We start from the raw sequence: 23,915 nt of genomic DNA, 5'->3' as shown, positions 1-23,915 counted from the left end.
AGTACATTTGTTTCATTTTGTTTTAGGCTTTGCTTAAGTATTCTAATCTAGTAACTTTGTCCTTTCTGCAGTTTTCATTTTGATTAGATACCTCTGCAAAACTATCTTCTAAACAAATTCAGAAACCAAACCAAACAAACCTGGGCCACAACTGCAGTTCGGCATACTTCAGAATGTTGCTCAATGTGTACGGAAGAGTCTTTAAAGAATATTAGCACCAGTATAAATTCTTTCTGTGGTCTGTTTTGTATTCTATGATATCAAAATTGCAGATCTTAACATCAGTAAATTTAAAGATGTGAATGCGTTGGATGACTAAAGAGAAACAACCAAAAGTAAAACAATTAGTTAAAAGGCAGTCTTAAGTGACCTCTTAAAACAAAACAAACTCACCAGGCATGCTTTTGGCAGAAACTGCAATTACATAGTTAAATTCTTTTTTCCTCTATTCTTGTGAATAGCAAGAGATAGCATACTTGGAGAAAGGTTGAGTAGATGAGTCAGGATTTACTGACTCATTACTAGTCACTATTAGTTACTTCATTAACTGCAGTTAAATGTTTTGGCCAGGTTTCCCGAGGAAACAAAGCTTATATAATTTTTCAGATTGTGGCTTGTCTCCTACTGGCCTGTCATTCCTCTCAGCCAGGAATAACGTTGGGAACTTCCAAACAAATCTGAGTGAGGTGGAGGTCTGAAAAGATAAGTGAGAACCTTTTAAGCTTTGTTAAACGTAGATCTCCAGTAAGAAAAGAAACTGAGGTTTGAACGTTAACTAGTGTTTCCTTCACAACTCTCTCCTGTTGGTCTGTTCTTTCAATTGGATGCTGCAATGCCCAAGTGGCTGCTAAAACCTGTGGGAGGAGTTGGAAGGGGGAGGGGAAACAAATCCTCCCGCTTAGGCCCAGGATTTTAAGGGTTTGACTTTTCAATATTGGATGCACGCCGACTGCTAAGGTGCCAGTTAGGTGTTGTGCCTGGAGCTGAATGTAGCAACCTGCCAGGCGTTATCTAATATGGAGCTAGCAGAGGGTTATGATGGAGGGAGAAGAAGCAGTAAATAATCTTGGCTCATTATTTGAAGTATTCAGCTCCAAATGAGAGTTGTTGGTGCCTGACTGAGTGCATGTATAGTATATTATTCCATGGAATACAATATTATTACAGGTACAGCAGCAGCTCATGATGCCCCGTAAAGCTTTTCTTTCCCAGAAAGAAAAGCAGGCTCGTGCCAGGGAAAGAGATATGTTAAAAAAGAGGAGGAGGCGACAAGACTATCTCAAAAGAAGCGTGGAGCCGCAGAAAAATGCAGAAACAATAAAATGGCACAGGGATGAAGAGAAGAGGAGAGAAAATGAGCAAGTTAAGGACAAAGATATCAAGAAGCGGTGGAGACAGGATGAGAGAGAACGACGAAAGAATGTGGACGCTATGAATTGGCGCAGGGAAGATGAGAAGAGGGAAAATGAGCGAGGTAAGGACCAAGAAGTCCAAGAACAAGCAAAAAAAAAAGGAGGAGGAGAGGGGAAAAGAGCGACAAAAGGACGGACCTTTTGAAGCAGCAGAGGGATAATGAGGGGGAGAGGGAAGAGGAAAGAGTAAGAACAGTTCCATTTTATAAGTATGTGCAGAAATAACAGACTATTAGTATCATTTGGTTTCAATTTTATCTGCCTTAATGAATTACAGTTCTCACAGAGCCAATTATTTTATCAAATTGATCAGTATAGATGTATGCAAATTCAAAAGTTAGTGGGATAGAAAAGACTTTATGCATTGCTTTTGAAAATGTCTGTTTTGCACGCATGCTCACACCTAATACATTCTTCAACAGTGCAGTTGTTAATACTGTGTTTCAGATCACCAAAAAGTTCAGGTTTTCTCAGTATTCATAATATGAATAAGTAACAGTGTTAGGAAGGGAAGGGTCAACCAAACGTGCACGTAGGAGAAGGTAAAACTGATGTTTTATTTTATTTATTTTAATAATGTGCCCAAGAGATAGAAAGAAAAAAAAAAAAAAGGTGTGCAATGACAAATGAGGTAAATTATTAGAAAAGTTGTATGGAAGTGTAAATTTCACTTTTAAGAAGCAGTCAGTTCAAGATGTGTGTTTCTGTTACGAGTTCTAAGGTGCCTGTATCAAGACCTTGGCATCAAATCTGTAAAACTGACAAACAGTAGGTGTTTACAGTAGGTAGGTCCCTTTTTAAAAATTGCACCTGTATTAATTTTTATGTAGGACTTTATCTGGAGTTACAAAAGGTTTTTTGTAGTAGCCTCTGAACATTTATTTTTGGTTTATGAACTGGCAATGCATTTATGCTGCATGGTAATTTAGCTCTTTGGAGTGCTCAGACTCATCTGCTAGAAATGCAAACCAATTTAGAAATTAGAGCCCTTGGAGTAAAAAAATATGGTACCTCTGCAAATATGATGGTAGCTTGCTGCCATTTTACAGCTGGTGATGTTGCAGCCCTTCTTCGAAGACGTCTTTGCCTGCAGCTGTTCACAGTAAACACTGGGGCTGTCACAGTCTTTGGTGCAATAGTGCCTCTTGTAAGCAGTAGTAAAGATTCAGCTACCTGAAAATCAGGCACTGATTCAGTTGGCTGCATCTTCTGGATTTAACATCTGATGAGCAACCTGGAAGCCACAATAATGAAGTGAACAGTTGTGTCATTAGTAAGACTACTAATTGCTCCATGACTGTGTACTTCTAATTTCATTATTCAACAAAGCCAAAATGGTCAACATACTGAATATGCATAAGTTTGGGTTTTGTTCTTTTCCAGTGCCGATCCTTTCAAGCCACAAAATAAGCCTTTGTAAGGGGAAGGGCAAGGGATAGATGTCTCTTACAATGAGTAACTTCATTGTGAGGAAAAATGCTCACAAAGTGAGTTACCAGCTTTCTACCCCTATGTTCCTGCAGGTGGTTTTTCATTGTAGGCCTGGAAAAACTGAGTATCGTTACAAACTGATAAATCCAGGTCAAGAAAAAATAACTTGCTTCAAGTAGTATTGTTTTGTTCTGTAGCTTCTTTCTCTACTTGTTTCTAATTTTCACTCGATAGTCACTAGAAGCTTTGATTTTTGTAGTCTTTTTTCTTGACTGACTACTTGTTCTAACTGTTCTGAGATCTGTGAGCTTAGATAAACGTAGAACTATGTTCCCAGAATTCCCAAAGGAAATCAACAGAAGAGCCAGATAGTAACTTTCCAGTTCTTCTAGTATCACTAGCAATGTTGACATCATGTACTTGACTTGTATTAAAAAATGTCTTTCACTGCCTTGGTTCCCCCAGAGGACAGTTGTTTCGGAAGAATCAGTGGACATTGCAAAGAGCAGTAGGATACCTAGCATACAGATGCCTAAATGAGAATAAAATGCAAGAGATCAGTTTTTGTTTAAGCTGTTTAGAGATTCCGTAACTGTTTTTTTTGTTGTTGTTGTTGTTTTATTCACCACTTCACGGCGATGTTCTTTACAAACCTTGTTGAATGAAAATACTTTTTTCAGTTAAATGTTTAGGGTCACCTACAGTCTGTGCTTGCTGGTCATGGAAGGGTTTCCATGATGGTACAACCAGACAGGGTCGTGGTAAAGAAACAGTGTTTGCAGTGATGCATTAAAAGAAGAAATGCTAGAATAGTCCACTGATGCTGTCTTGGTTCCTCTACAGGATAAGATTTTCCTCCAGATTACTTCTTGAGGTTTTTAACCTATTTCTGTATGAAAACCACAATTTTACTAATAGGACTGTGACATCAGTCACTTATACTTGTTTGTTACATCTGTAGCAAACCTCAATCATCAAACAAGTACATTAAGCACTTTGAATAATGTCTAAAAAGGAAGGGGAAAAAAAAAAGGCAGATATGGACTATTTGTTGAAGACTGTAGTTCAGAGAAAAGGTCTGTCTTGATCTGAAACCGATGCACGTTTTCCAGAATCAGAATGGCGGTGTTACCTTGAGGTTCTCCTGAAGTTGTATACCAGAAGATCCTACATACTGTTCTAGATAAAGCTGGCAGAACTGAAACAGTCTTACTATGTTACTTGATAGTATCACAGGTGGTAGGATGCAGGGTAGCCCTTCTGTTGAGGTCCAAAATGCAAAAGACCCACTGGAGTCTTAAGCTTTTAGTTGCACCAAAAGAGAAAGCTTTTTGGGTCCAAAGACAGGTGGAAGAACTAGTTCTCGAAGCACAGAATTCTAAATCAGGCATTCAGTATTGCTTTTTATATCAATTTTCCACATAATGGCACAGTAATCCATTTTTTTTTTCTATTTTTTAACTCCTCTTTTGACTCAGTCTTCAGGTGGTTCCAGTCCCTTGGTAACTGATGTGTTAAAGGGCTGAACTGCATGGCTATGTTAACTTGAAGTGCTTGAAGCTGATGCAGTGAGAATAGTTTATTAAACAAAAGGTAGTTTAAAAGTCACTCCGTAATGTAAGGGGAGGATGTGTCAGACTTCACATTCTGGATGTTTGTAGAAGAGTGGCTACAATTGTTTCCATCTGGAATTTGAAGAGCTAGGAAGGGTAGCAAGTGGTAAAGACATAATTTGCAGTTGAAAGATACTTTGAGTCTGTCTAAATACTAAAATCTGTTAAAAAAGAGATACACTGAAGAGTTTAGCATTGGTTAAAACTTCTTTGACTATGCTGTAGTTAATTTGTGCTAGACCTTGTTTTCATTCTGTCTTTTTCTGTCATGTCATAACAAGTCCTGTTCTCCTGTATCTTGAATATTTGCAATGGTAAGTTCCTCAGCTCAGCAGAAATTTTCTCTAGTAATGGGTCTGTCCCTCTTGTTCACTTGAATTATGTTTTTTCCTGAACATAGCTCCCACTGGTGCTCCTGAGAGCATTTCAAGATGATAAGCAATTTTTTCCCCTAGTATTATTTTCTTTCACCACCTATGGCTAACAAGCTCAGAAAACCAAGTAGAGAAAAATCCCTTTGCTTGAAGCAATGCAAACTTACAAGTGAGGTCCGTTTTCTTTTATAGCTATGAACCTGTGTTCTTTGAAGCACTTGATTTTAAATGAACAATATAAAATGTTGTTGCCTCTTCAGGCCTGCAGTTCTGGTTGCTTCCTAAAATGTGCTTATGATTATTATTTAAATCCATCAGTCTGTATTATGTTTTGGCTCCTTCCCATTTCAGGATATGATTCGACTGAGTAGACTGACCTGCTGGTTCCTATAGATTTCGCAAACTTCAGAAGTCTTTGTAGTTGTTTTATGCCCTAATTTTGAGGTTGTAAGGTGCACATATCAGAAGTGCACTTGAGATTAAGTTCTTCCTTCCTGGGGCTCCGGAGGCTATTAAAAGTAAAACAGTGCTTCAGTTCTTAAAAGCACAATATCGTGTACACTTCTCAAGTTCTGTGAAGTCACTTACCTGCTGTTCCTCTGCTTACCTTGCAAATATTCCTTGTTTTTTTCTCAGAGCTTTCCCCACCCCTTCAGATTTTTGGATGAAGATTTGAGAGTACTTCATTCAGACCTTTCTCAACGTGTATGCACTAGTTAGGAAACTTGTCTTAGTTTTTGTTCGTGCTTTGAGCAGTGGCTGGTATCCAGAGCAGTGGATAGCACTGCATGAAGTTGTTCTAAACTCTCTGCCTTTGCATCTCCAAAATGTGACTGTGAAATGGAAGCTGAAGTACAGTTTCTAATTTAGTAATGATATTTTGCTCTTTTATAGCTCACCTTTTCTTATATTTGGCCACTGAATTACTCTGGGAATAATACCTGCCTATGGACTAGACCTTTATGCTAGGTACTGCATAAATACAGAGCAAAAGAGAGTTCCAGACACTTCCTATTCAGTTCTTTTGCTTATTTTACAGTTATTTTGTGTCTGGAATACTCAGACCTTTGGGGGAATAAATGCACTAAAGATGAGTGATACCTTATTAAATCAGTCATTTTTTATAATTTCTTATAACTAGGTTAGTAATCCATTTTATTAGGTACCTGAGGATACTACCTGGATGATCTCAGTAGGGAGGTTGTTGGTCTTGTGTAATTCAGCTTACGAACAAGGGCTTCCCAATGTATTTGTATTTGTGGGACCCAAGTCTAGAAATAGGACGCAAAAGGGCAGACACAAACTGAATTCTTACGTCTGTTGGATCATGAACTTGGAAATAACTGCTTGACTTAGAGGCAGATCCCATTATTCCTGTTACTGCATGATGATAAATACTCAGGTTACTCTGTAGAATCATATTTGCTGAACATACATGGGATCATCTTGGCTTATTTTCCTGTGAAGGTGTGTACAGATGTGCATTCCCTTACAAAGACAAATTCTGTAATGTAGTAAATATGTATCTAGGACTTTCTGTGCACAAATGAATAGGATGGAGTAGAACCAGGCAGGAATATAACAAAAATTAGTTACGCCTTAGTAACCACGAAACAGAATACATGGAAATACAGGGTACCCAGCTAACTGGAATGCTGTGCTGAAATTACTGTTGGATGAGCAATATCAGCTCAGGATAAATTAATTCCTCCTTCATTTAAAAAAAAAATGCCGCTGAGCTTCCCTTGAGCTCTTTGAGATCTCTGAAGATTGAATCTGTAGTATGAGGTAAGCAGTGCTTCTTTAACCATCAGGAACTGGTAGATGTGTAAAACTGGATCTGCTTGTGTCCCTTGGAAAGACTTGTGCCTTTTATTTGTCTTCCCTGAAGTGCAGGGTATTGGAGACTGTTCTCTTTTGGCATTCCAGTAGAAAAACAGAGAAACGGCGTTGAAGTCAGTTATTTTACAGAAGGATCAGTTGTGAGGACTTGTGAATCGTAATTATGGGCATCCTTCCCTGTTGAGCATGACAGATGCAGTGCAATAGCTCAAGTACCAGTTAAAGCACCCACTGCTGCTTGGGGTTAAGTAATTCTTCGGATCTGAGCTTTGGAGCAGTAAGAAGTTTTGACAGTGAAGTAGATGTGTTCCAAGTGTCCTGTCTTAAACATCAACTTTTGGTCAGGTGAAAGATACCTTTTTTCAAGAATAGCATTTGTGCCTAAACAGTGATTTGGGAGACTTAATCCCAACTGTTCTAAAGTCTACATTCAGGGATATGCCAGTAGCGTGTTGTGTATACTGCAGCTACAACTTGAGGTACTGGTTTGAAAAGAAATGAATGGAGGTTCTGAAAGCTCTTTTTGTAGTCACAAACCATAACGATATCAGGCTGTATCTGTCTCTCCACTAATTATGATTAAATGGTCAAGAAACTTCTTAAATTAAATGAACTATATTAACTTAAGGATGAGGTTGCTTCTTTAAGATTAGGTAAGCTGTACTCAGATATCAAGCAGAATTTGCAAAGTAAGGTTGTTCTTCAGTTTTCAGATGGAAAGATCTAATTATATCCTGTATAATGTGATAGAAAGATTTTGATAATTTCTTGTCTTTAAGACTTGGCTGTGAGGCAGGCGGAAGGCAGAGGCAAGAAGATAGTGCAGATATAATTGAGATTGTTTCTAGGCAGTCCTAAATAATTTGCTTTCTTTATCACCTGGGTTTATATATATCATGGTATGTTTGACACGTGCAGATGTATTGGGCACAGTCATTAAGAGAAAACAGTTGTTTGTTTTGTGGAAAAGTTGTTAGTGGCACTCTTTATTGACATAAGAGGCTGCTGCTTAATAAACATTATTTTGAGAAATGTAGCTGACTTTCAAATTTAAAAGTTATTGCCTAAAGACAAACTCTACTGACTCTTGCTTAGTCTCAAGTTTTAAAAAAAATATATCTATGAGAAAAATGAGCAGATTTCTTAATGTTTGCATTAATCTTTCTACAGTAGGCATTAAGAACTGGAGATATCCTGGAATAAAATTACTAGGACATTATTTCCTTGGATTTGGTATTTTGGAAATGTTCATTCAAGTCCTGAACGTACCTGACTATGCTGTTTCCTATATTTTTTGACGAAAAAGTTCAGCATTCAGGTATTTACAAAGAAGGTACTGAAGGCATACTGAAACAGAACAGTAAGAGCAATGCACATTGGGTTGCCTTTAGAGAAAAATTAATGGAGCCGTGATTAATTTCTTGGCTACATTCATAGTTTTCTACTCTTGCTCTGTGAACTGCAGCAAGAAGAGCTTTTAATAAATGGATGTTACTGAGTTTAAAAAATAATAAATGGTTATGCTGTGCTTTGGAAGTGAACCTGTGCTAACTTTATTGTAATTTAATGTTCAGAGCCATGTTTCCCAACTCTGTTTTGGGAGGAAAGTGAATAGAGTATTAAATACCGTTTTCTTTCCATCAAAGAAGGGATCTATGTTTAAGGATAATACATCCAGTCTGTGCACTGTCCTTTCAGATATGGTGGTGTCATAATGGCATGCCTAGCCATACCTTGTTAATACGTGTTATTCCTGGCTTGCTATTAATGTAGCTCTGGTATCACAAAAGTCAGATTTCTTCTTCAGACATGAAAGAAGTGACAGTGGGCTTAGTACTGGAAGGTATTTACAATGTGACTGGCCTAGGAAAAGAAACTGCAGGTTGGAGTTGCAAGTATTACAAATTCATGTTTGCAAGGTGAATATCCATTGCTATTCTCAAATGCTTTTTCGCCATTTATGCATTTATTCTTTGTCATAAATGGTATTATTTTCATTTTACATCATCCAAAAGCAAGCTAAGTGTAGTACCAGTAAGAGGATAGAGCCTCTGACCAGAGGTGCTTATGCAGTAAAACTGATACCACAGCATGGGCAAGGATGGGTAGAAAAGCAGAACAGGACTTTACATGTTCTGTAATTATTTGTCAAAGCCTAATACTCAGTACAGAGGTAGAAAATTTTATGTATGCTAAGCAATTTTCTTTTAAAAAAAAAAAAAAAAAAGCTTCAGTTTGTGCCTGTAAAAATGGCTCTTAATGAGAGAGAACAAAGAAGAAAGAGACATTCAGAATTTGCTCAGAAAATCTGGTAACAGAGCCATGAGCTTGAATGCAGATTTGGATAAAACAACTGGTTTGCCTGAGTCAGCTTTCAAAATAACAAGCAGTTGGAAACTCAGATTCAAACCTCATTTCCTAGTCCCTTGTGAGGACTGAAAAACTCCCTAGCCAGGAGTGAGTAGCATTCTGAAAGGATGACAGGAATCAGTCTAATTATTTAAATGATCCCATTATTCACCCTTGTAGCAGAATGTCTGAGGCCTCGATATTTTTATAATTGCATATGAAATACTTGATTATAAAGGAGTACAGCTGAGAATGGATACGGCGTAGAAAACACCAGTTCATGATTTTCCATACTGTGTCTTTAGAGGCAGTAACTGGGCTGGGAGCAGCGCGTAGTTTATAGTTTACTGCCATGACCCATTTAATCCTTTTTTGAGATGCCAAGGGTACCTGTAGTAGTGCTCTCCGTAGCTTGGTTAGGGTTGGTAAATGGATTATCAGACTCTGCCTATGAAGTGTTTCACGTACATGATAATTCTTCATATTTGTAAAGTGGTTTGAGTTTCCCTCAAATGGAAAGTGGTAGATAGCATACAGAAAGCAGCTACTTTTCATGTGAACTTTAATCTATTTTTTTCTAATTCTAGTCTTTTTAATTGAGACTAGAGAGGAGTGCAAGCTGAAACACCTTTGCAATCACAGAAATTAGTGTGCTTGCATTTAGAGTTGTTGAGGTCAACAAAACAAGCTGTGGTTGTACTGAATTCTTTTAACAAATCTCACTTGGAGGAAGTTAATACAGAACATCGAAATATTTGTTTCCTGGCCCATGGTGTTTTTGTTTGTTCCTTTTTTTTTTTTTTAAATTACGCACTTGGAGGACTTTGTGTGACAGTGCGTGTTGAAGAGTTCTGTCTGATCAGACATTTGGTTATTGTAGTCACAACCCATAGCCATTGTACTCTGAGAAAATTTCTTAGGAAGTTCCTTGTAACTTAGAGATTGCCCGTCACCTCATGGCAATATAGGAGATTTTTTTCTAACTAAAATGTTCAATGGTTATAAATTTCTACTGATCCTGAATTCTAGGTTTCTGCTTGAAAGTGGTAAAAAAAAAAAAAAAAAAAAAAGAAAAAAAAATAAAAAACATTCAAGCTTTTTTGAAAGCTCATTTTTAGTTCATGTACGTAGTCTTTGGCCCATATAGTGGATTATGGATTTGATAAGAATCAATTTATTGTTCCATCAACCAACATCTGAACTGTCTCACAGAAATATTAATGATAAAAATGCAGCTTTGTCCTCTGGGGTGAAGTTATTTTTGCAGCAGGCATTGGAGCACTAAAGCCCAGTGAACGAGGTAACCCTGACACTTCCTTGCTGTTTAAGAAGCTTCCTCCCTTTTTCTTTGAGGAAAGCCCTGCCTCCTTCTTTATTGCTGGCTCCACACCTCACCCACCTTCCAGAAGAACTGTAAGCGTACAGTGCCACTGTAAGGGTAGCAATGTGCAGACTGAGAACTCCCATAGGTGCAAAATAGGGCTAGTTGTTAGCACTGGGAAGAGATCTTAACGCTAATGGTTGGAGCTGGGAGTCCACGTATCTTAAAAATTTAGACTTTCTTTTAGTTGGACAGCCTCAGGCAATAACAGACAGTAACAGCAGTTTAATTGGAATTAGCTATCTGTATAAGGAGAACTAAAAGGGAGAGTTATCTCGTAGGCTGAAAATACCTGGTTACATTCTGGAAGGTGCTAAGCCATCTCTTTTTTTTTTTTTTTTCCCAGTGACTTTATCTCTGAAGAGCTCTAACCAAGCTTTCAGGTCCCGTTCTGTTAAGAGCAGTGTACAGTGAGCAGCTTGTCAACTGGCCATTCAGACATTTAAAGCTATAAATACAGGAAATGGAGGAAACTGTTATATTTTTGCCTACCTCAGTTTTCCTCAATTCAAGGCATTCTTAACTAACAGTCCTGCTTTAGCAGTCTAAAGGTTTTCCCATCTAAGGTTGCTCACAGAATATTTTGTTGTGGTATTCATGGGTTCCTAAAATAAAAAGCTATGAAAGCTCTGACTTATTTCATAGGCCAATGTAGAGTACTAAGAATTCATGTGTGACTGCAGTTGAATGCAAGAAGCATCTTGCTCACTGAAGAGGTACTCCTACATTCATTACAAGACTGACACAAATCTTAAAGCTCAACTTAGCAGATTTCAAATCAGTTAGAATATATACGCCTAAAACATAAATTGTGGTTTAAGTACCTCAGCATAGGAGGTAGATTTCATCTAAACGCAAACACTTTACAGAAAGTTATTTCCAGATGCAGTTGATTACTCCTATAATAGTTGTTACATCTGTTTTTTTTTTGTTTTTTTTTTTTACATGCTTTTTAAGTTTGTCAGTATCTAGCTTTATGGCCAGCCTCATTTAAGAACAAACCAGACAAACTGTGGTAGTTTCCTCAGTTAATGGTACAGCTCTGATACTGAATTATGGGTAAAATGAGAGAAAATAATTAAAAGTGCAACTCTTCATCAAACAAAACACATTTGACTTAAACCTTTTCTCTTACTTTCTTTTTCAATAGAAACTATGTTCCAACTTCCTGTCAACAACCTTGGCAGTTTAAGAAAGGCCCGGAAAACTGTGAAAAAAATACTTAGTGACATTGGTTTGGAATACTGTAAGGAACATATAGAAGTAAGTATGATACCTCCCTCCCAAGTGCTTTAGAGTTAGAATGTTCAAACATCAGTGGGACTGTGAGGTCTTTGTGTGACTTTTTTGGTTTTGGGCCTGTTTCATGAAATACTGATTTTTTACTGTAAATTTTGAAGGGTGTTCCTAGAATCCCCTGTATCAGAATCCCATACCTTAGTCCTGTGTTTTCATCAGCTTCTGAGAATGGTTCTAGGATTCCTTTTGAGCCATGTTGGTCAGGCATTGCTACCTCTGCACTACCTTTTTAAAACCTGTACAAAATGGGATTTAATTAATAACTTGAGCTAAAATGTACTTGTAAACACTTAGAAAGTTTAGCAGAGACAAGATACAATTCAGGCTATATATGATTGACCTGGTATATCCTGTAGATAGGTTGTCCTTCCGTTTTCCTTGGATTCCTAAAAATAATATTTACTAACTGAACACTTAGGAATAAAGCAAGAACTAGATGTGGTAGAGGATGATGTTGTTGGACAGAAGATGGTTCTGAGATTTTCATGGAATGCTTGTTGGTGCTGAACCATAGGTAATCAATTTAAAGAATCACGTATGTACATATCTTAGTTTCTAGAAGGGAAAGGTATTTGTACTGCTCTGCTGGACAAACTTTGTAACTGTTCTTTCAAAAAGGCAGCTCTCTCCTGAGCATGACCTTCAGAGTATGGACAATTCATACAGTTGTTTAGAGTACCCAAGGAACTGTGACTTGTTTGCTTGTCTTTTCTATTAGTATCTCTTTAAAGAGCATTCAAGTGAGATCCTTTAAGAGAAAGAAATACCTGACCTTCCTCTTTGGGAAATTCTGGTGGAGCAAATACGGTTTTTAAGGGTATAATTGTGATATATTGAATATATAATGAATATAATGAATATATTGAATGAAATATTGATAATTGGGACAATGTTACTTTTAAGCATTAATTTCAGTGGAAATAATATTTTAAGATCCTTATGTGCTGCTGACATTTATATGCCAAAGATGAAACGTATTTAATTAGATTTTTTTTTCAAACAGGAATTGGGCTACTAAAACATCATACATGTAGTCAAACTTTTATCTGAATTCCTGTGTAAAATAAATTTAAATAACAAAACCAACAAAAAAAATCACGAAGTTTGTGTTACAGGACCTATAAGATCTTAAACGTGTAGCATTAACCAGCTATTACTATTTCAGTGACTGCTTTTGAAAATAGGGTGGGTATGTAATGACAGCCTTGGGCTAATTAGGAGAATGTGTAAAGAAAAAAAAAATAGTTCATGTGTTTTATATTATTGAGACTATTTACAGCTATTTACCTCCAAATAATGCATTTAAATATACAGATTTCCTTGAATTAATGTTCTCTACTATTTGCCAGCAGCACTTGAGAGAGGATCGCATGGATGCTTGCAAGAGTTGCTTAAGGGAGCAGTTGGTCTTGGGTTTTGATTATCTGTGCTCTCTTCCCATCTTCCCCTTCTCTAGGATTTTAAGCAGTTTGAACCTAATGACTTCTATTTGAAAAACACTACATGGGAAGATGTAGGATTGTGGGACCCATCGCTTACAAAAAATCAGGTTGGTAATGGTTTATCTTGACAAATCCAGTTCTAAAGATGGTTAAAGGGTATTCTGCAATTATGCCAAGAGCTTTCCCTGCAGTTTTACCCATTGCTCAGTTGCCTTCACTTTAACAGATAGCAAAACCCCTTTTTTTCTTTTCATTTTTTTAGAAGCAATGATCTCAGTCTTTTAGTACGTATTGATAGCCGAATATTGAAGAAAGCATTGGTGACGAAATCTTATCCTTTGACAACTGCATGCTAATAGGCCATCTGTTTTCAAGCTTAGTACAAATTCACCTTCCTTCCAGTCAGATCAACTATTTTGTATTTTGTGTTTAATTTTGTTACCTTTTCTTAAATATGTTTTAATCATTTCAGAAAAACTTTAAATGAACCTATCTAACAGCCTCTCTCTCCACTATTGTTGTAGCTGTTTGCCACATCTGAGGATTCTCATAATCTGACTGAGGTTTGGTTTAGACATATGCAGTTCTACACAGTGAATTAAATGACACTAGAAGTCTTCCTTTTTAGATACTTGAGTCAGTAATAAAGGAGATCTGAATTGACCTGGAAGTAGGAGGGAATGATACTATTACAGTTATTTATTTGATTTTCCTGGTTTAACACATAGTGTATTAAGGTATAGATTGCAATAGGATCTACGAATGGTGCAATATAGAGTAATGTCAGCATTTACAGAACGGTGAGAAGGTGAGAAATCTCTCTATAAAATAAGCCCTTTCTTCAGCATCTGAAAGACTGGGTATTGTTTGTTACAGGAAATGGGAAACCATATTATGATGGATTTCTAGTGGTGGTGTTGGTCTAAAAATAGCCCTTTATTACTGTGTTCCATAAAATACACTGATGTTGTGCTTTTTTCTACTTAATTCCAGAATAAGAACCTTAATATAAAAGGAGACAGTGTTTTAGTTTTTGTATCGCGTCTCCAGCCTACCAGATGTGAGGCTTCAGAAGGTGGACAGAAGCATATATTCCTACTTATACAAAGGAAGTCTACAGCTCTAGCTACTTTAAATCATCTGTGTGTAACATGTTTGACACACATGACGAATGTTTGTAACTATGTGAATTTCATATCTTAACTCATCTGAAATGTCAGATTGCTTGTGGCTATCTCTGAGGCCAGTGCAGTTTTAGTTCCTGTTACAACAGATGACAAGAACTGCATCAGCAACGTGTTAAATATAACAGATTGAGGGAGCAGGGAAAGTAGGCAAGTATAGAACTTTCAAATATCCCTTTTTTTTCCTTCCCCCCATCCAAGATTGTTTTAGAGTTCAGGATTGTGCTTTGATCAGAAGGAAAAGGTATGGTTGCTTTAAGGGCTTGTGTGGCCTTAGTATGTAACTTAGCTTAACTCTGTTTGCACACCAAAAATAAGTTTTGAAGAGTGTGTTTCATCTTACAGTTTGTAATAGATTAGGAGACTGAACTAGCTAATGTTTTGTATTTGTCTTACACCTATGAATGTTTAGCAAATTTTGATGGGAAGTAACTCAGGTCTTGATACTGTCTCATTGGACTCCAACAACCATGCTTTCTTTTGCCCCCCAAAAAATGAGATTATGGTGAACTTGTCCGTGCTCAGCTGCAGGGAATGCAGCTTCTGTTGGCTGGAGGAGAAAGATGTTTATGATCTAGCCTTACATGCTGGGTTTACGGTTAAACTCTTGAAGACCTTTTATACTGGCGCTTAGCACCTCATGTATGTTCAGATGATGAACCTGGCCTAATCTGTAGGCCCAAAATTGCAGGGAATAAATCTAAATGTTTGAGGTGGTTGCAGTAGGTTGTGAGACTATAGTTGTTTAGAGAAATTCACAGAATTTCCGTTTTTAAAAACTGCTTTTCCATATTCAGTTTCTGCTTTGTTGTTTGTTTTAAGGACTATCGGACAAAGCCCTTTTGCTGCAGTGCATGTCCATTTTCCTCGAAGTTCTTTTCAGCCTACAAAAGCCACTTCCGGAATGTTCATAGTGAAGACTTTGAAAATCGGATTCTCCTTAATTGTCCTTACTGTACTTTCAATGCGGACAAAAAGACTTTGGAAACGCACATTAAAATATTTCATGCTCCAAATGCCAATACACCAAGTGGAGGCATCAGCACTTTTAAAGATAAAAACAAACATGATAGCCTTAAACCTAAGCAGGCTGACAGTGTAGAACAAGCTGTTTATTACTGTAAGAAGTGCACTTACCGAGATCCTCTGTATGAAATAGTTAGAAAGCACATTTACAGGGAACATTTTCAGCATGTAGCTGCTCCTTACGTAGCAAAGGGAGGTGAGAAGTCGCTCAATGGTGCAGTTCCATTAAGTTCCAGTACCCGGGAGGAGGGTAGTATTCACTGCAAACGATGCCTTTTTATGCCGAAATCATACGAAGCTTTAGTACAGCATGTTATCGAAGACCACGAACGTATAGGATATCAGGTAACTGCAATGATAGGTCACACTAACGTAGTGGTTCCAAGATCGAAACCTTTGATGCTAATAGCTCCAAAACCACAGGATAAAAAGCCTATGGGACTCCCTCAGAGGATGGGTCCCCTTTCCCCTGGAAGTGTTCGATCTCTTTCATCCCAACAGATGATGAACAGACTCACTATACCAAAGCCTACGTTAAATTCCGCAGGAGTGAATATGATGTCAAACGTTCACCTACAGCAAAACAACTACGGAGTCAAATCAGTACCGCCAAGCTATGTTGGTCAGCCAGGGGGGAGGCTAAACTTAAGTGGTAATGCACCAGTTTCTCTTTCACAGCAGTCTCAAACAATGAAACAGTTTTCAAGTGGCAATGGAAGGCCTTACACGCTTGGAGGGGAACAGAGGTCACAGGCCTCAGCAAGATACTCTCTTCAGTCTGCCAATTCGTCCTCTCTTTCATCAGCCCAGTTGAAACAAACATCATTATCTCAGTCACAGGCAGCTTCAAGAGTATTAGGTCAGTCTGGCTCAAAATCTCCCGTAGCTGCTACAGGTCCTTCTGCTGTCAATACATCATCCACACAAAAGTGGAAAATCTGTACAATCTGTAATGAGCTGTTTCCTGAAAATGTGTATAGTGTCCACTTTGAAAAGGAGCACAAGGCTGAAAAGGTGCCTGCAGTAGCTAACTATATAATGAAAATACACAATTTCACTAGCAAATGTCTATACTGTAATCGCTATTTACCCACTGATACATTGCTTAACCATATGCTAATACACGGTCTGTCTTGTCCGTATTGCCGGTCAACCTTCAATGATGTTGAAAAGATGGCTGCTCATATGCGAATGGTTCATGTTGATGAAGAAATGGGACCTAAGACTGATTCCACTCTAACATTTGATTTGACGCTGCAGCAGGGCAGTCACACGAACATCCATCTACTTGTAACCACCTACAACTTGAGAGATGCTCCTGCTGAATCTGTAGCTTACCATGCTCAGAATACTCCCCCCGTTCCTCCCAAACCACAGCCAAAAATGCAGGAGAAGTCTGATGTACCTGTAAAAAGTTCCCCACAAGCGGCAGTTCCCTACAAAAAAGACGTAGGGAAAACTCTGTGTCCTCTGTGCTTTTCAATCCTAAAAGGACCCATCTCTGATGCACTTGCACATCATTTACGAGAGAGGCATCAAGTTATTCAGACAGTTCATCCAGTTGAGAAAAAGCTAACCTACAAATGCATTCATTGCCTTGGTGTATATACCAGTAACATGACTGCCTCAACTATAACGCTGCACCTTGTTCACTGCAGAGGTGTTGGGAAGACTCAGAACGGCCAGGACAAAGGTACTTCGTCATCTCGGCTAGGCCAGTCTCCAGCTGTAGCACCTGTAAAACGTACTTACGAACACATGGAGTTCTCCCTGATGAAAAGAAGGAAAATGGATGATGATGACTCCCCCTCTGCCTTTGAGGAGAAGCCTGAAGAACCTGTAGTTCTAGCATTGGACCCCAAGGGTCATGAAGATGATTCCTACGAAGCCAGGAAAACATTTCTCACAAAGTATTTTAATAAGCAACCATATCCCACTAGGAGAGAGATTGAAAAGCTGGCTGCCAGTTTGTGGCTCTGGAAGTCTGATATCGCGTCTCACTTTAGCAACAAAAGGAAGAAATGTGTTAGAGATTGTGAAAAATATAAACCTGGTGTGTTGCTTGGTTTCAACATGAAAGAACTAAACAAAGTTAAGCACGAAATGGATTTTGATGCTGAATGGCTGTTTGAAAACCACGATGAAAAGAATTCCAGAGTCAATGTTAGTAAGACTGTTGACAAAAAAATAAACATAGAAAAAGACAATGAAAGTTCCTCAGACAGCTATGAGAATATAGAAGAGGAATACAATGAAAGCGGTAGTCCATTTGGTCCACATATTTCTGACATTGGTGGGAAAGCCTCTTCTGATAGCACAGTGGAGAACCCAGATGACAGCATATCCAAGGAAATCATTGAAGAAAATACTTTACAGTCTCCAGAGAAATCTGATCAAAAACAAGAGGAAAGCTCTAAATATGAAGAGATTTCTGCTGACGAGCCAACAAAACTGGTGGGTGATGTTTCAGATAGTGAAGGTGATCAGGATGAGCAAGATGATGCTGTTGAATGGAAAGATGGAGCTTCGCAGTCTGAAAGTGGGCCTGGTTCTCAGCAGGTTTCAGATTTTGAAGATAATACATCAGAAGTAAAACCAGAAGTGTGGACAGATGAATCCTCCCAAAGTGAAGATGCTGGTAGCAGTAAACCGACTGTTGAGACAAAAGAGGGTGGATCTGAAAGTGATGAAGAACAGTCAAAGTGGAAGAATCGTTCCTATGGAAAAGTAGAAGAGTTTTGGTCTAAGGACCAGTCGCAATGGAAAAATGCATCAGAGATTGAGGAGAGCTTGTCAAATCAGCAGATGGAATGGCAGAATAGCACAATTGACAGTGAGGACGGAGATCAGTTTGACAGCGTGACTGACGGGGTAGCAGAACCAATTCACAGCAGCTTAACCGGTGTGGAGCTGAGTAGCCAGCAAGCATAAGCTGCTTGATGCAGAAGTGTCAGTAATACCCGCTCTACAACTGTCTAAACACTTTCATTTCAGTATGACTGCTAAGCTTAAATTCTAACTGGTACTGCCTTTCAAGTGCTAGGTCATGGTGAGTGGTGTTCGAGGCCGCTGTTACTCCAGTGGTTCTGTAAGGATGCTGTTGGCTAATCTCGCTTGAGAATACCTGCTGGGACGAGCACAGTAACTTAATGTGAAAACAGATAAGCCGGTGGCTCCAGAATGCACACAGAGAAAAGCAGAGGTTTGTTTTATCTGCATTTTCAACATTTATTTCACTCTTGTACATGTTCAGTTGTATGTCTTTTTAAACATTACCCTTTTTCACATGGTAGTGTAGGGCCAACGTACAAACTACCAGTTCAACGTGTATAGTAGACTATGGGGAAATTGATTTTTTTCATGTATCATTCTGAATAGTTGAAATGTATATTTGTACAGTCTTTTAGACCTATTCAAGTGAAGCTTATGAAATTGTTCTTGTGTACCCATCATAGATTTGTTTCTCTTTTTTAGTGTTGCCCTGCTGTGTAATAAATGCTGTATCTAGTTTACCTAGCAAAAGCTTGAAACTGCTATAGTATGACTTTTGACAAACTTAGTTTTTGCACATAACCTTGTACAATCTCAAAAACAGAGGCCAGCAACATAAAATATATCTGGACTCTATTGTATTATAGAATTTTCTTGTTCTGAATATCCTTGACATTACAACTGATGATAAACGTATTTCAGAGCCATTTTCTGAAATCTTTTAAGCTAAAAAAGAAAAATCACATGCAAGAAACAAGTTTGCAGCTACTAATTTTGACACCTTTTAGATCTGTATAAAAGTGTATTGTGTTGAAGCAGCACACTGAAACAAAAGTGCTGTGTTTTGGATATTTAGTTTTATCTTTAGTTAACACCAACAAGGTGTTGTATTCATTTATACCATCTAATATATGACACACTGTTGTAGTATGTATAATTTTGTGATCTTTATTTCCCTTTGTATTCTTCATTTAAGCATCTAAATAAATTGCTGTATTGTGCTTAATGTAAATATTTGCTTTATTACATGCAAGTGCCACATGCCTGTTTGGTAAATCCTGCAGTGCTACTTTTTTTTTTTTTTTCCCCTTGTCCAAAAAGTGCTCCACAGCTCTGCAGGAGCATGTATGTATAGTATTTTCTTACTGGATAGACTGATGTCTTCAAGGACATTGAAAAATCCTACAAAACTAACTTTGTCCGAATTTGTCTTTAGCATTCTAGAACACTACTTTATAAATAAAGTTATAGTGGTTGTAGTTCTGCATCCTTGAGAAACAGTCTATGAACTACTTGCATTTTTCATCCCTTTATATACTAATGAAGATCCTTTCACATATTAAAAAGTTACCTAGAACTTTGTCTCCCTCTGAAGCACTGTGCATTCAGGGTAGGGGATAGGGAAGGTATTTGAATACTTATCATTTAAACACAAAGGAGCATGTCTTGCAAGCTACAGCTTTTTTTTTTTTTTTTTTTTTTTTTTAAAGAAAAAGTAATTTGAATACTTAAACTGATTTTTATGTTTAAGATTTATTATTGGTTTGGTCATTTTGGCATTCTGGCAAGTGTGCAATACAAGACAGCTACATACCCAAAACTTCACTGAGATAATCAGTTACAGAAGGGATTTAATTGTGTTGAGAACAAAGCTATTGTTAAGTACAGCAATGAGCCTGATTTAGGCATATGTCTAATAAAATAACAAAATACTTTCTTAACAAGAATTAAATTTACTTGTGAAATTGTCATGAATGTGCTAAAGGAGGAAGTAGTTTTGTTCAGCATTTTAAGTAGCAAAACTGTTTCACAGAGATCTTTAGAAATGTATACATTTCTATAGCAATTTTGGGTAAGTATAAACTGTACTTTCCACTACTATAACAAACAAGCTACTATATAAGCCAAATCCAAAAATATTTTTATCTTCTCCTGTTCTGCAACTAACTTGTGCTGCTGACATTCTTTGGAAAGAGTATTCCTTTTTTGTTGTTTGTGTCTGAAAACAGTTACCTTTAGCTGAAGATGATTTAGCTTTGCTTATGGATCTTTTTTACCCTTTCACAGAAGGCTTCCGTACTGCTTTTTTAACTGAGAGGTAGAGATGTTGGACTGGGTCCTACCGATACGCTCGTGTTAAGGTAACTTTTAGGAACAATACAGGAAAAATGTTTTTGATGTTTACATCAGTAGATGAGCTCTTAGGGCCTCTCTGCCTTAAAAGGAAAACTAGAGCCTCAAAACAAGAGCCTCAACTCTCATTTTGTTATCAGGCTTTATAATCTCTTGCATGGAAAATACCTTTACAGTAAGGTCAAATGAGACTTAACTACTCCTTATAGATATCAGGTGGTGTTTCTTTTCCAGCAACACCAACTATTTGGAGTCCCAGAAAAGGCTGTTCCCTGACAAGAATACTTGGTTGTGTTCCTGTTGCACAAGGGACTGTCTGAATACATGACATTTCAGAATTTGTTGAGTGTCGTTTCACCTAGGCTTTAAGAGGTTAATTTAGAAAACAAAAAAACAAAAAACAAAAACCACACAACTTAAAGGTTGCTGCACTACCATTTAAGAGCTTTTTTATCTGTTAAGTAAAAATCACTTTATGACTTTGCATCATATTTGTCTCAGTATCCATCAAGGTTACTTCACATTGGTGAAGTTTACAGTTCAGGCCAAATTTCTAAAGTCTGAGCTCCTGGTTGTAGTCAGTGAATAGTGAGACTGAAATATGAAGTCATTAGAAGTGTTTTATTTGCCAGAAAATGCCATTAATAAGAAATACAATTTTATGTAGTGATTAAAGGTCTTGCATAAAAATGTTACTTACCAGAAATATTAAGGATAGGGTTGTTTCACTTTTAGCATAAGCCTTGAGTATTTCAAACAAGTTACTTTTAAAATCTGAGTATTAGTCTAGGCAAGAATTCCTTTCTAGATTTGAGGCAAACCACACATTTTGTTTTTGAGGAAGTCAAAAAGCAGAAGAGGAACAGCCCAATAAAACTAGAGAAACCTTAAATCCAGTTTGCGTAATCTTAGGTTATCGCACTATTATAGTTGTGTGAGGTGGAAGTTACCCAGTGTTTACATACCTTACTAAAGTTCTTTAGCAGAACTCCAGAAACATGCCAGCTGTGCATGCAGAGTAGCCAGCTCAAGCTGACCCATTAAGTCTGCTGGCTTTGGCCAGCACAATATAGCAGGAAGATCATTAACTTAAGAATATGCTACGTAATTTGCATCAGACAGTTTACCTGAATTGAAGCAAAGTTAACTTTGGCTTCATCCTAAACATGTTACCTGAAATCTGAAGGTTTAACTGTGTGAGGAGGCAGGAGGACATCACCATACACTTTGTTTCTAGACACAAGACAGCTTTGCACAACAAAAAAAGTGTGGCCTGGTAATTTGACTTTTGACAAATGCCTGAGACAGGTGAGGACAGCCTGAGATGGTTAGGGGTAGCTGCATTTTTATATGACACAATCTATTTCTATGGGTTTGTAATAGCAGTAATTTTGGACCATCATTTACTGCACTGACCTGCAGCTGACACATACTGCTTCAACAAGGACACTTTTCCCATTTCTTTACTATACTCTGCTTCCATCCCTTCCCCTTCCCTCCTTGAAGCATGGTTACAGAACACGAGCTTTCATCCAACCTAAACAGTTATTTTCCAGCAGGAACAGAGAGACAGCTTTTGCTAAGCTAGTTTTCTATCAGCAGCACCATACACTAATGTCACACTTGATCTCAGCATTTTCCTTCAGGTACTGTGAATTAGCACTTCATATACACTAGCATTTGTACTCAGGTCAAAATCTTTTACATGATGTTCCAGAAATATCTGCATTGAAGTTGTACTTCACAAGCTCTTAATCTTACTGAACAAGTGACATTTAACACTGCCATCCTCTGTCCAGCTGAAACGTTTCTGCAACAACTTGCCAATTAATGCTTGACCCTTCAGCAAGACAGAAACCTGAATATTTACCCAGTATTTTCATGCTAACTTTCTATCATTATCACCAAAAAATTAGTAATTTTAAATACCTGCTAATACAGTAATCCATTTTGTAGTATGTATATTACAAACACTACTAAGGTAAAATAAGTTTATTTCAATTTTTCATCAGAACCAAAAAAAAATGTCAGGAGCATGGTGTCTGTACTGTCTCTTCATTTCTGATAATAAAGCTGCTGCTATTTGGATAAATGGGTTGGTATAATTAGAGTATTTTGTTACCTTCGTAATTAATTTTCCTCTCTATAATACCAGTTCATTTGTAATAATCCATTTCAATAACCTGCATTGCAGGGGCAGAGACATTGACTAGGTCTCTCTATTGCTTTATATTTTAATTCAACTTTATCTCCCATCATCAGTTCCACTAATAAATATGAAAAGGTTGAGTTCATTTATTTCTGCATCAGAAAAGCATTGGTCTCCATGGTTACTCAAAGCCATGTAGCTTTACTTTCACCGTAAGATTTTTTTTCCTTTTTTTTCCTCTCCTTTTCCAGTATTTACATTGGATCCTCCATTAAAGAGCATTTATTTCTGTTTCTCCAAATTGTGCTATATGCAAAGCCAATCATCTAAAATTGTTTATTTTTCAGAAGCAATCTACCATCTCAGCCAATACCCCCCTCATTGTTGCCATAGTGAGATTTTCTGTGTATAAGGGAGACGAGTATCTTCTAAGTATATAACCATCTCTTTCTAATGTTTTCTGTTCAGACAAGGGAGCGGGGTATTTTTGATTGCCCTAGACATACTTTGCAGTCCAAAAAAAAAAAAAAAACAAAAAAAGCTACGGGTGGGATGTTGAACTATGCTCCTTCAGTGCTGGTTAAATAGAATCTTCATTACAAAATGGCACATCCAAAGGTCCATAATAACTTTGCAGAAAGTTTATTCACACCATTCAACTTACGTTACACAACAGCTTTTAAAACCCTACCCCTCATTTGAAGAGGAATGCTGGAAGCTCCAGCCACATGTGGTTTATTGAATTCTTAAATTTTGATACTTATTTTATTCTGCCTTGTAAAACCCGAACATTTGTGAAGCTGGCTTATTAACAAGTTGTATTGATACTGTTAGCATGCTATACTAGCATGCTCTTAAACCTGATCATTTTAATTATAATAATGTGAGGGTAAACAAAGTAAGTTTTTGTGTATTTTCTTTGCTGATTTAGTAAGCTTATAGTGAAAGCTATTGTGACCAAATCTTAGAATAAATGTTCCAGACTCTGTATGGCCACAGTACAATTGGAAAGCTTTAGCTGCTCATAGAAATACAAACCAAAGATCTGGCATGTAATGGTTACTTTGTCATTAGAAAGAAGCATGAGCCATAAGAACAAACCCAGCCTTTTCTAAAAAGCTGTTGGGAGACACAAATTAGTGGTTTGGGTATTTGGTACCTACGTAGTTCATAGGAAAATAGTCTTCAGTTCTGTAGAGTTTTGGCAGATCATAGGAGTGTGCTACTGATGGAGGACGACTCTGAAACAGAAACAGCACAGAAATTAATCTTATTGTTAAACAACAGGA

The 23,915-nt window shown here is 37.5% G+C and overlaps 2 protein-coding genes across 9 annotated transcripts in view; one reads left to right on the top strand and one right to left on the bottom strand.

Moving 5' to 3' along the window:
• Window positions 1-19,356, top strand: part of ADNP (activity dependent neuroprotector homeobox) — a 30,878-nt gene extending 11,522 nt beyond the window's left edge. For 6 of the 8 annotated variants that reach the window (XM_032198238.1, XM_032198239.1, XM_032198234.1 and 3 more), the window contains 4 exons: window positions 1,168-1,474; window positions 11,553-11,665; window positions 13,158-13,250; window positions 15,150-19,356. In XM_032198238.1, the coding sequence (XP_032054129.1) occupies window positions 1,168-1,474; window positions 11,553-11,665; window positions 13,158-13,250; window positions 15,150-18,284 (3,648 nt within the window). In that variant the 3' untranslated portion in view covers window positions 18,285-19,356. Of the gene's footprint in view, window positions 1-71; window positions 1,475-11,552; window positions 11,666-13,157; window positions 13,251-15,149 lie in introns of all 8 variants that reach the window. The other 2 variants (XM_032198240.1, XM_032198241.1) reach the window with 1 other exon arrangement.
• Window positions 19,357-23,252: 3,896 nt separating this feature from the next.
• Window positions 23,253-23,915, bottom strand: part of BCAS4 (breast carcinoma amplified sequence 4) — a 40,044-nt gene continuing 39,381 nt past the window's right edge. Inside the window, exon 6 of the mRNA XM_032198242.1 lies at window positions 23,253-23,867. Coding sequence (XP_032054133.1) covers window positions 23,763-23,867 — 105 coding nt within the window. The 3' untranslated portion in view covers window positions 23,253-23,762. The remainder of the gene's footprint in view (window positions 23,868-23,915) is intronic.

This window comes from Aythya fuligula, chromosome 16, assembly GCF_009819795.1.
Source record: "Aythya fuligula isolate bAytFul2 chromosome 16, bAytFul2.pri, whole genome shotgun sequence".
Taxonomy (NCBI): domain Eukaryota; kingdom Metazoa; phylum Chordata; class Aves; order Anseriformes; family Anatidae; genus Aythya; species Aythya fuligula.
This window is presented reverse-complemented; position numbering and strand designations above follow the sequence as displayed.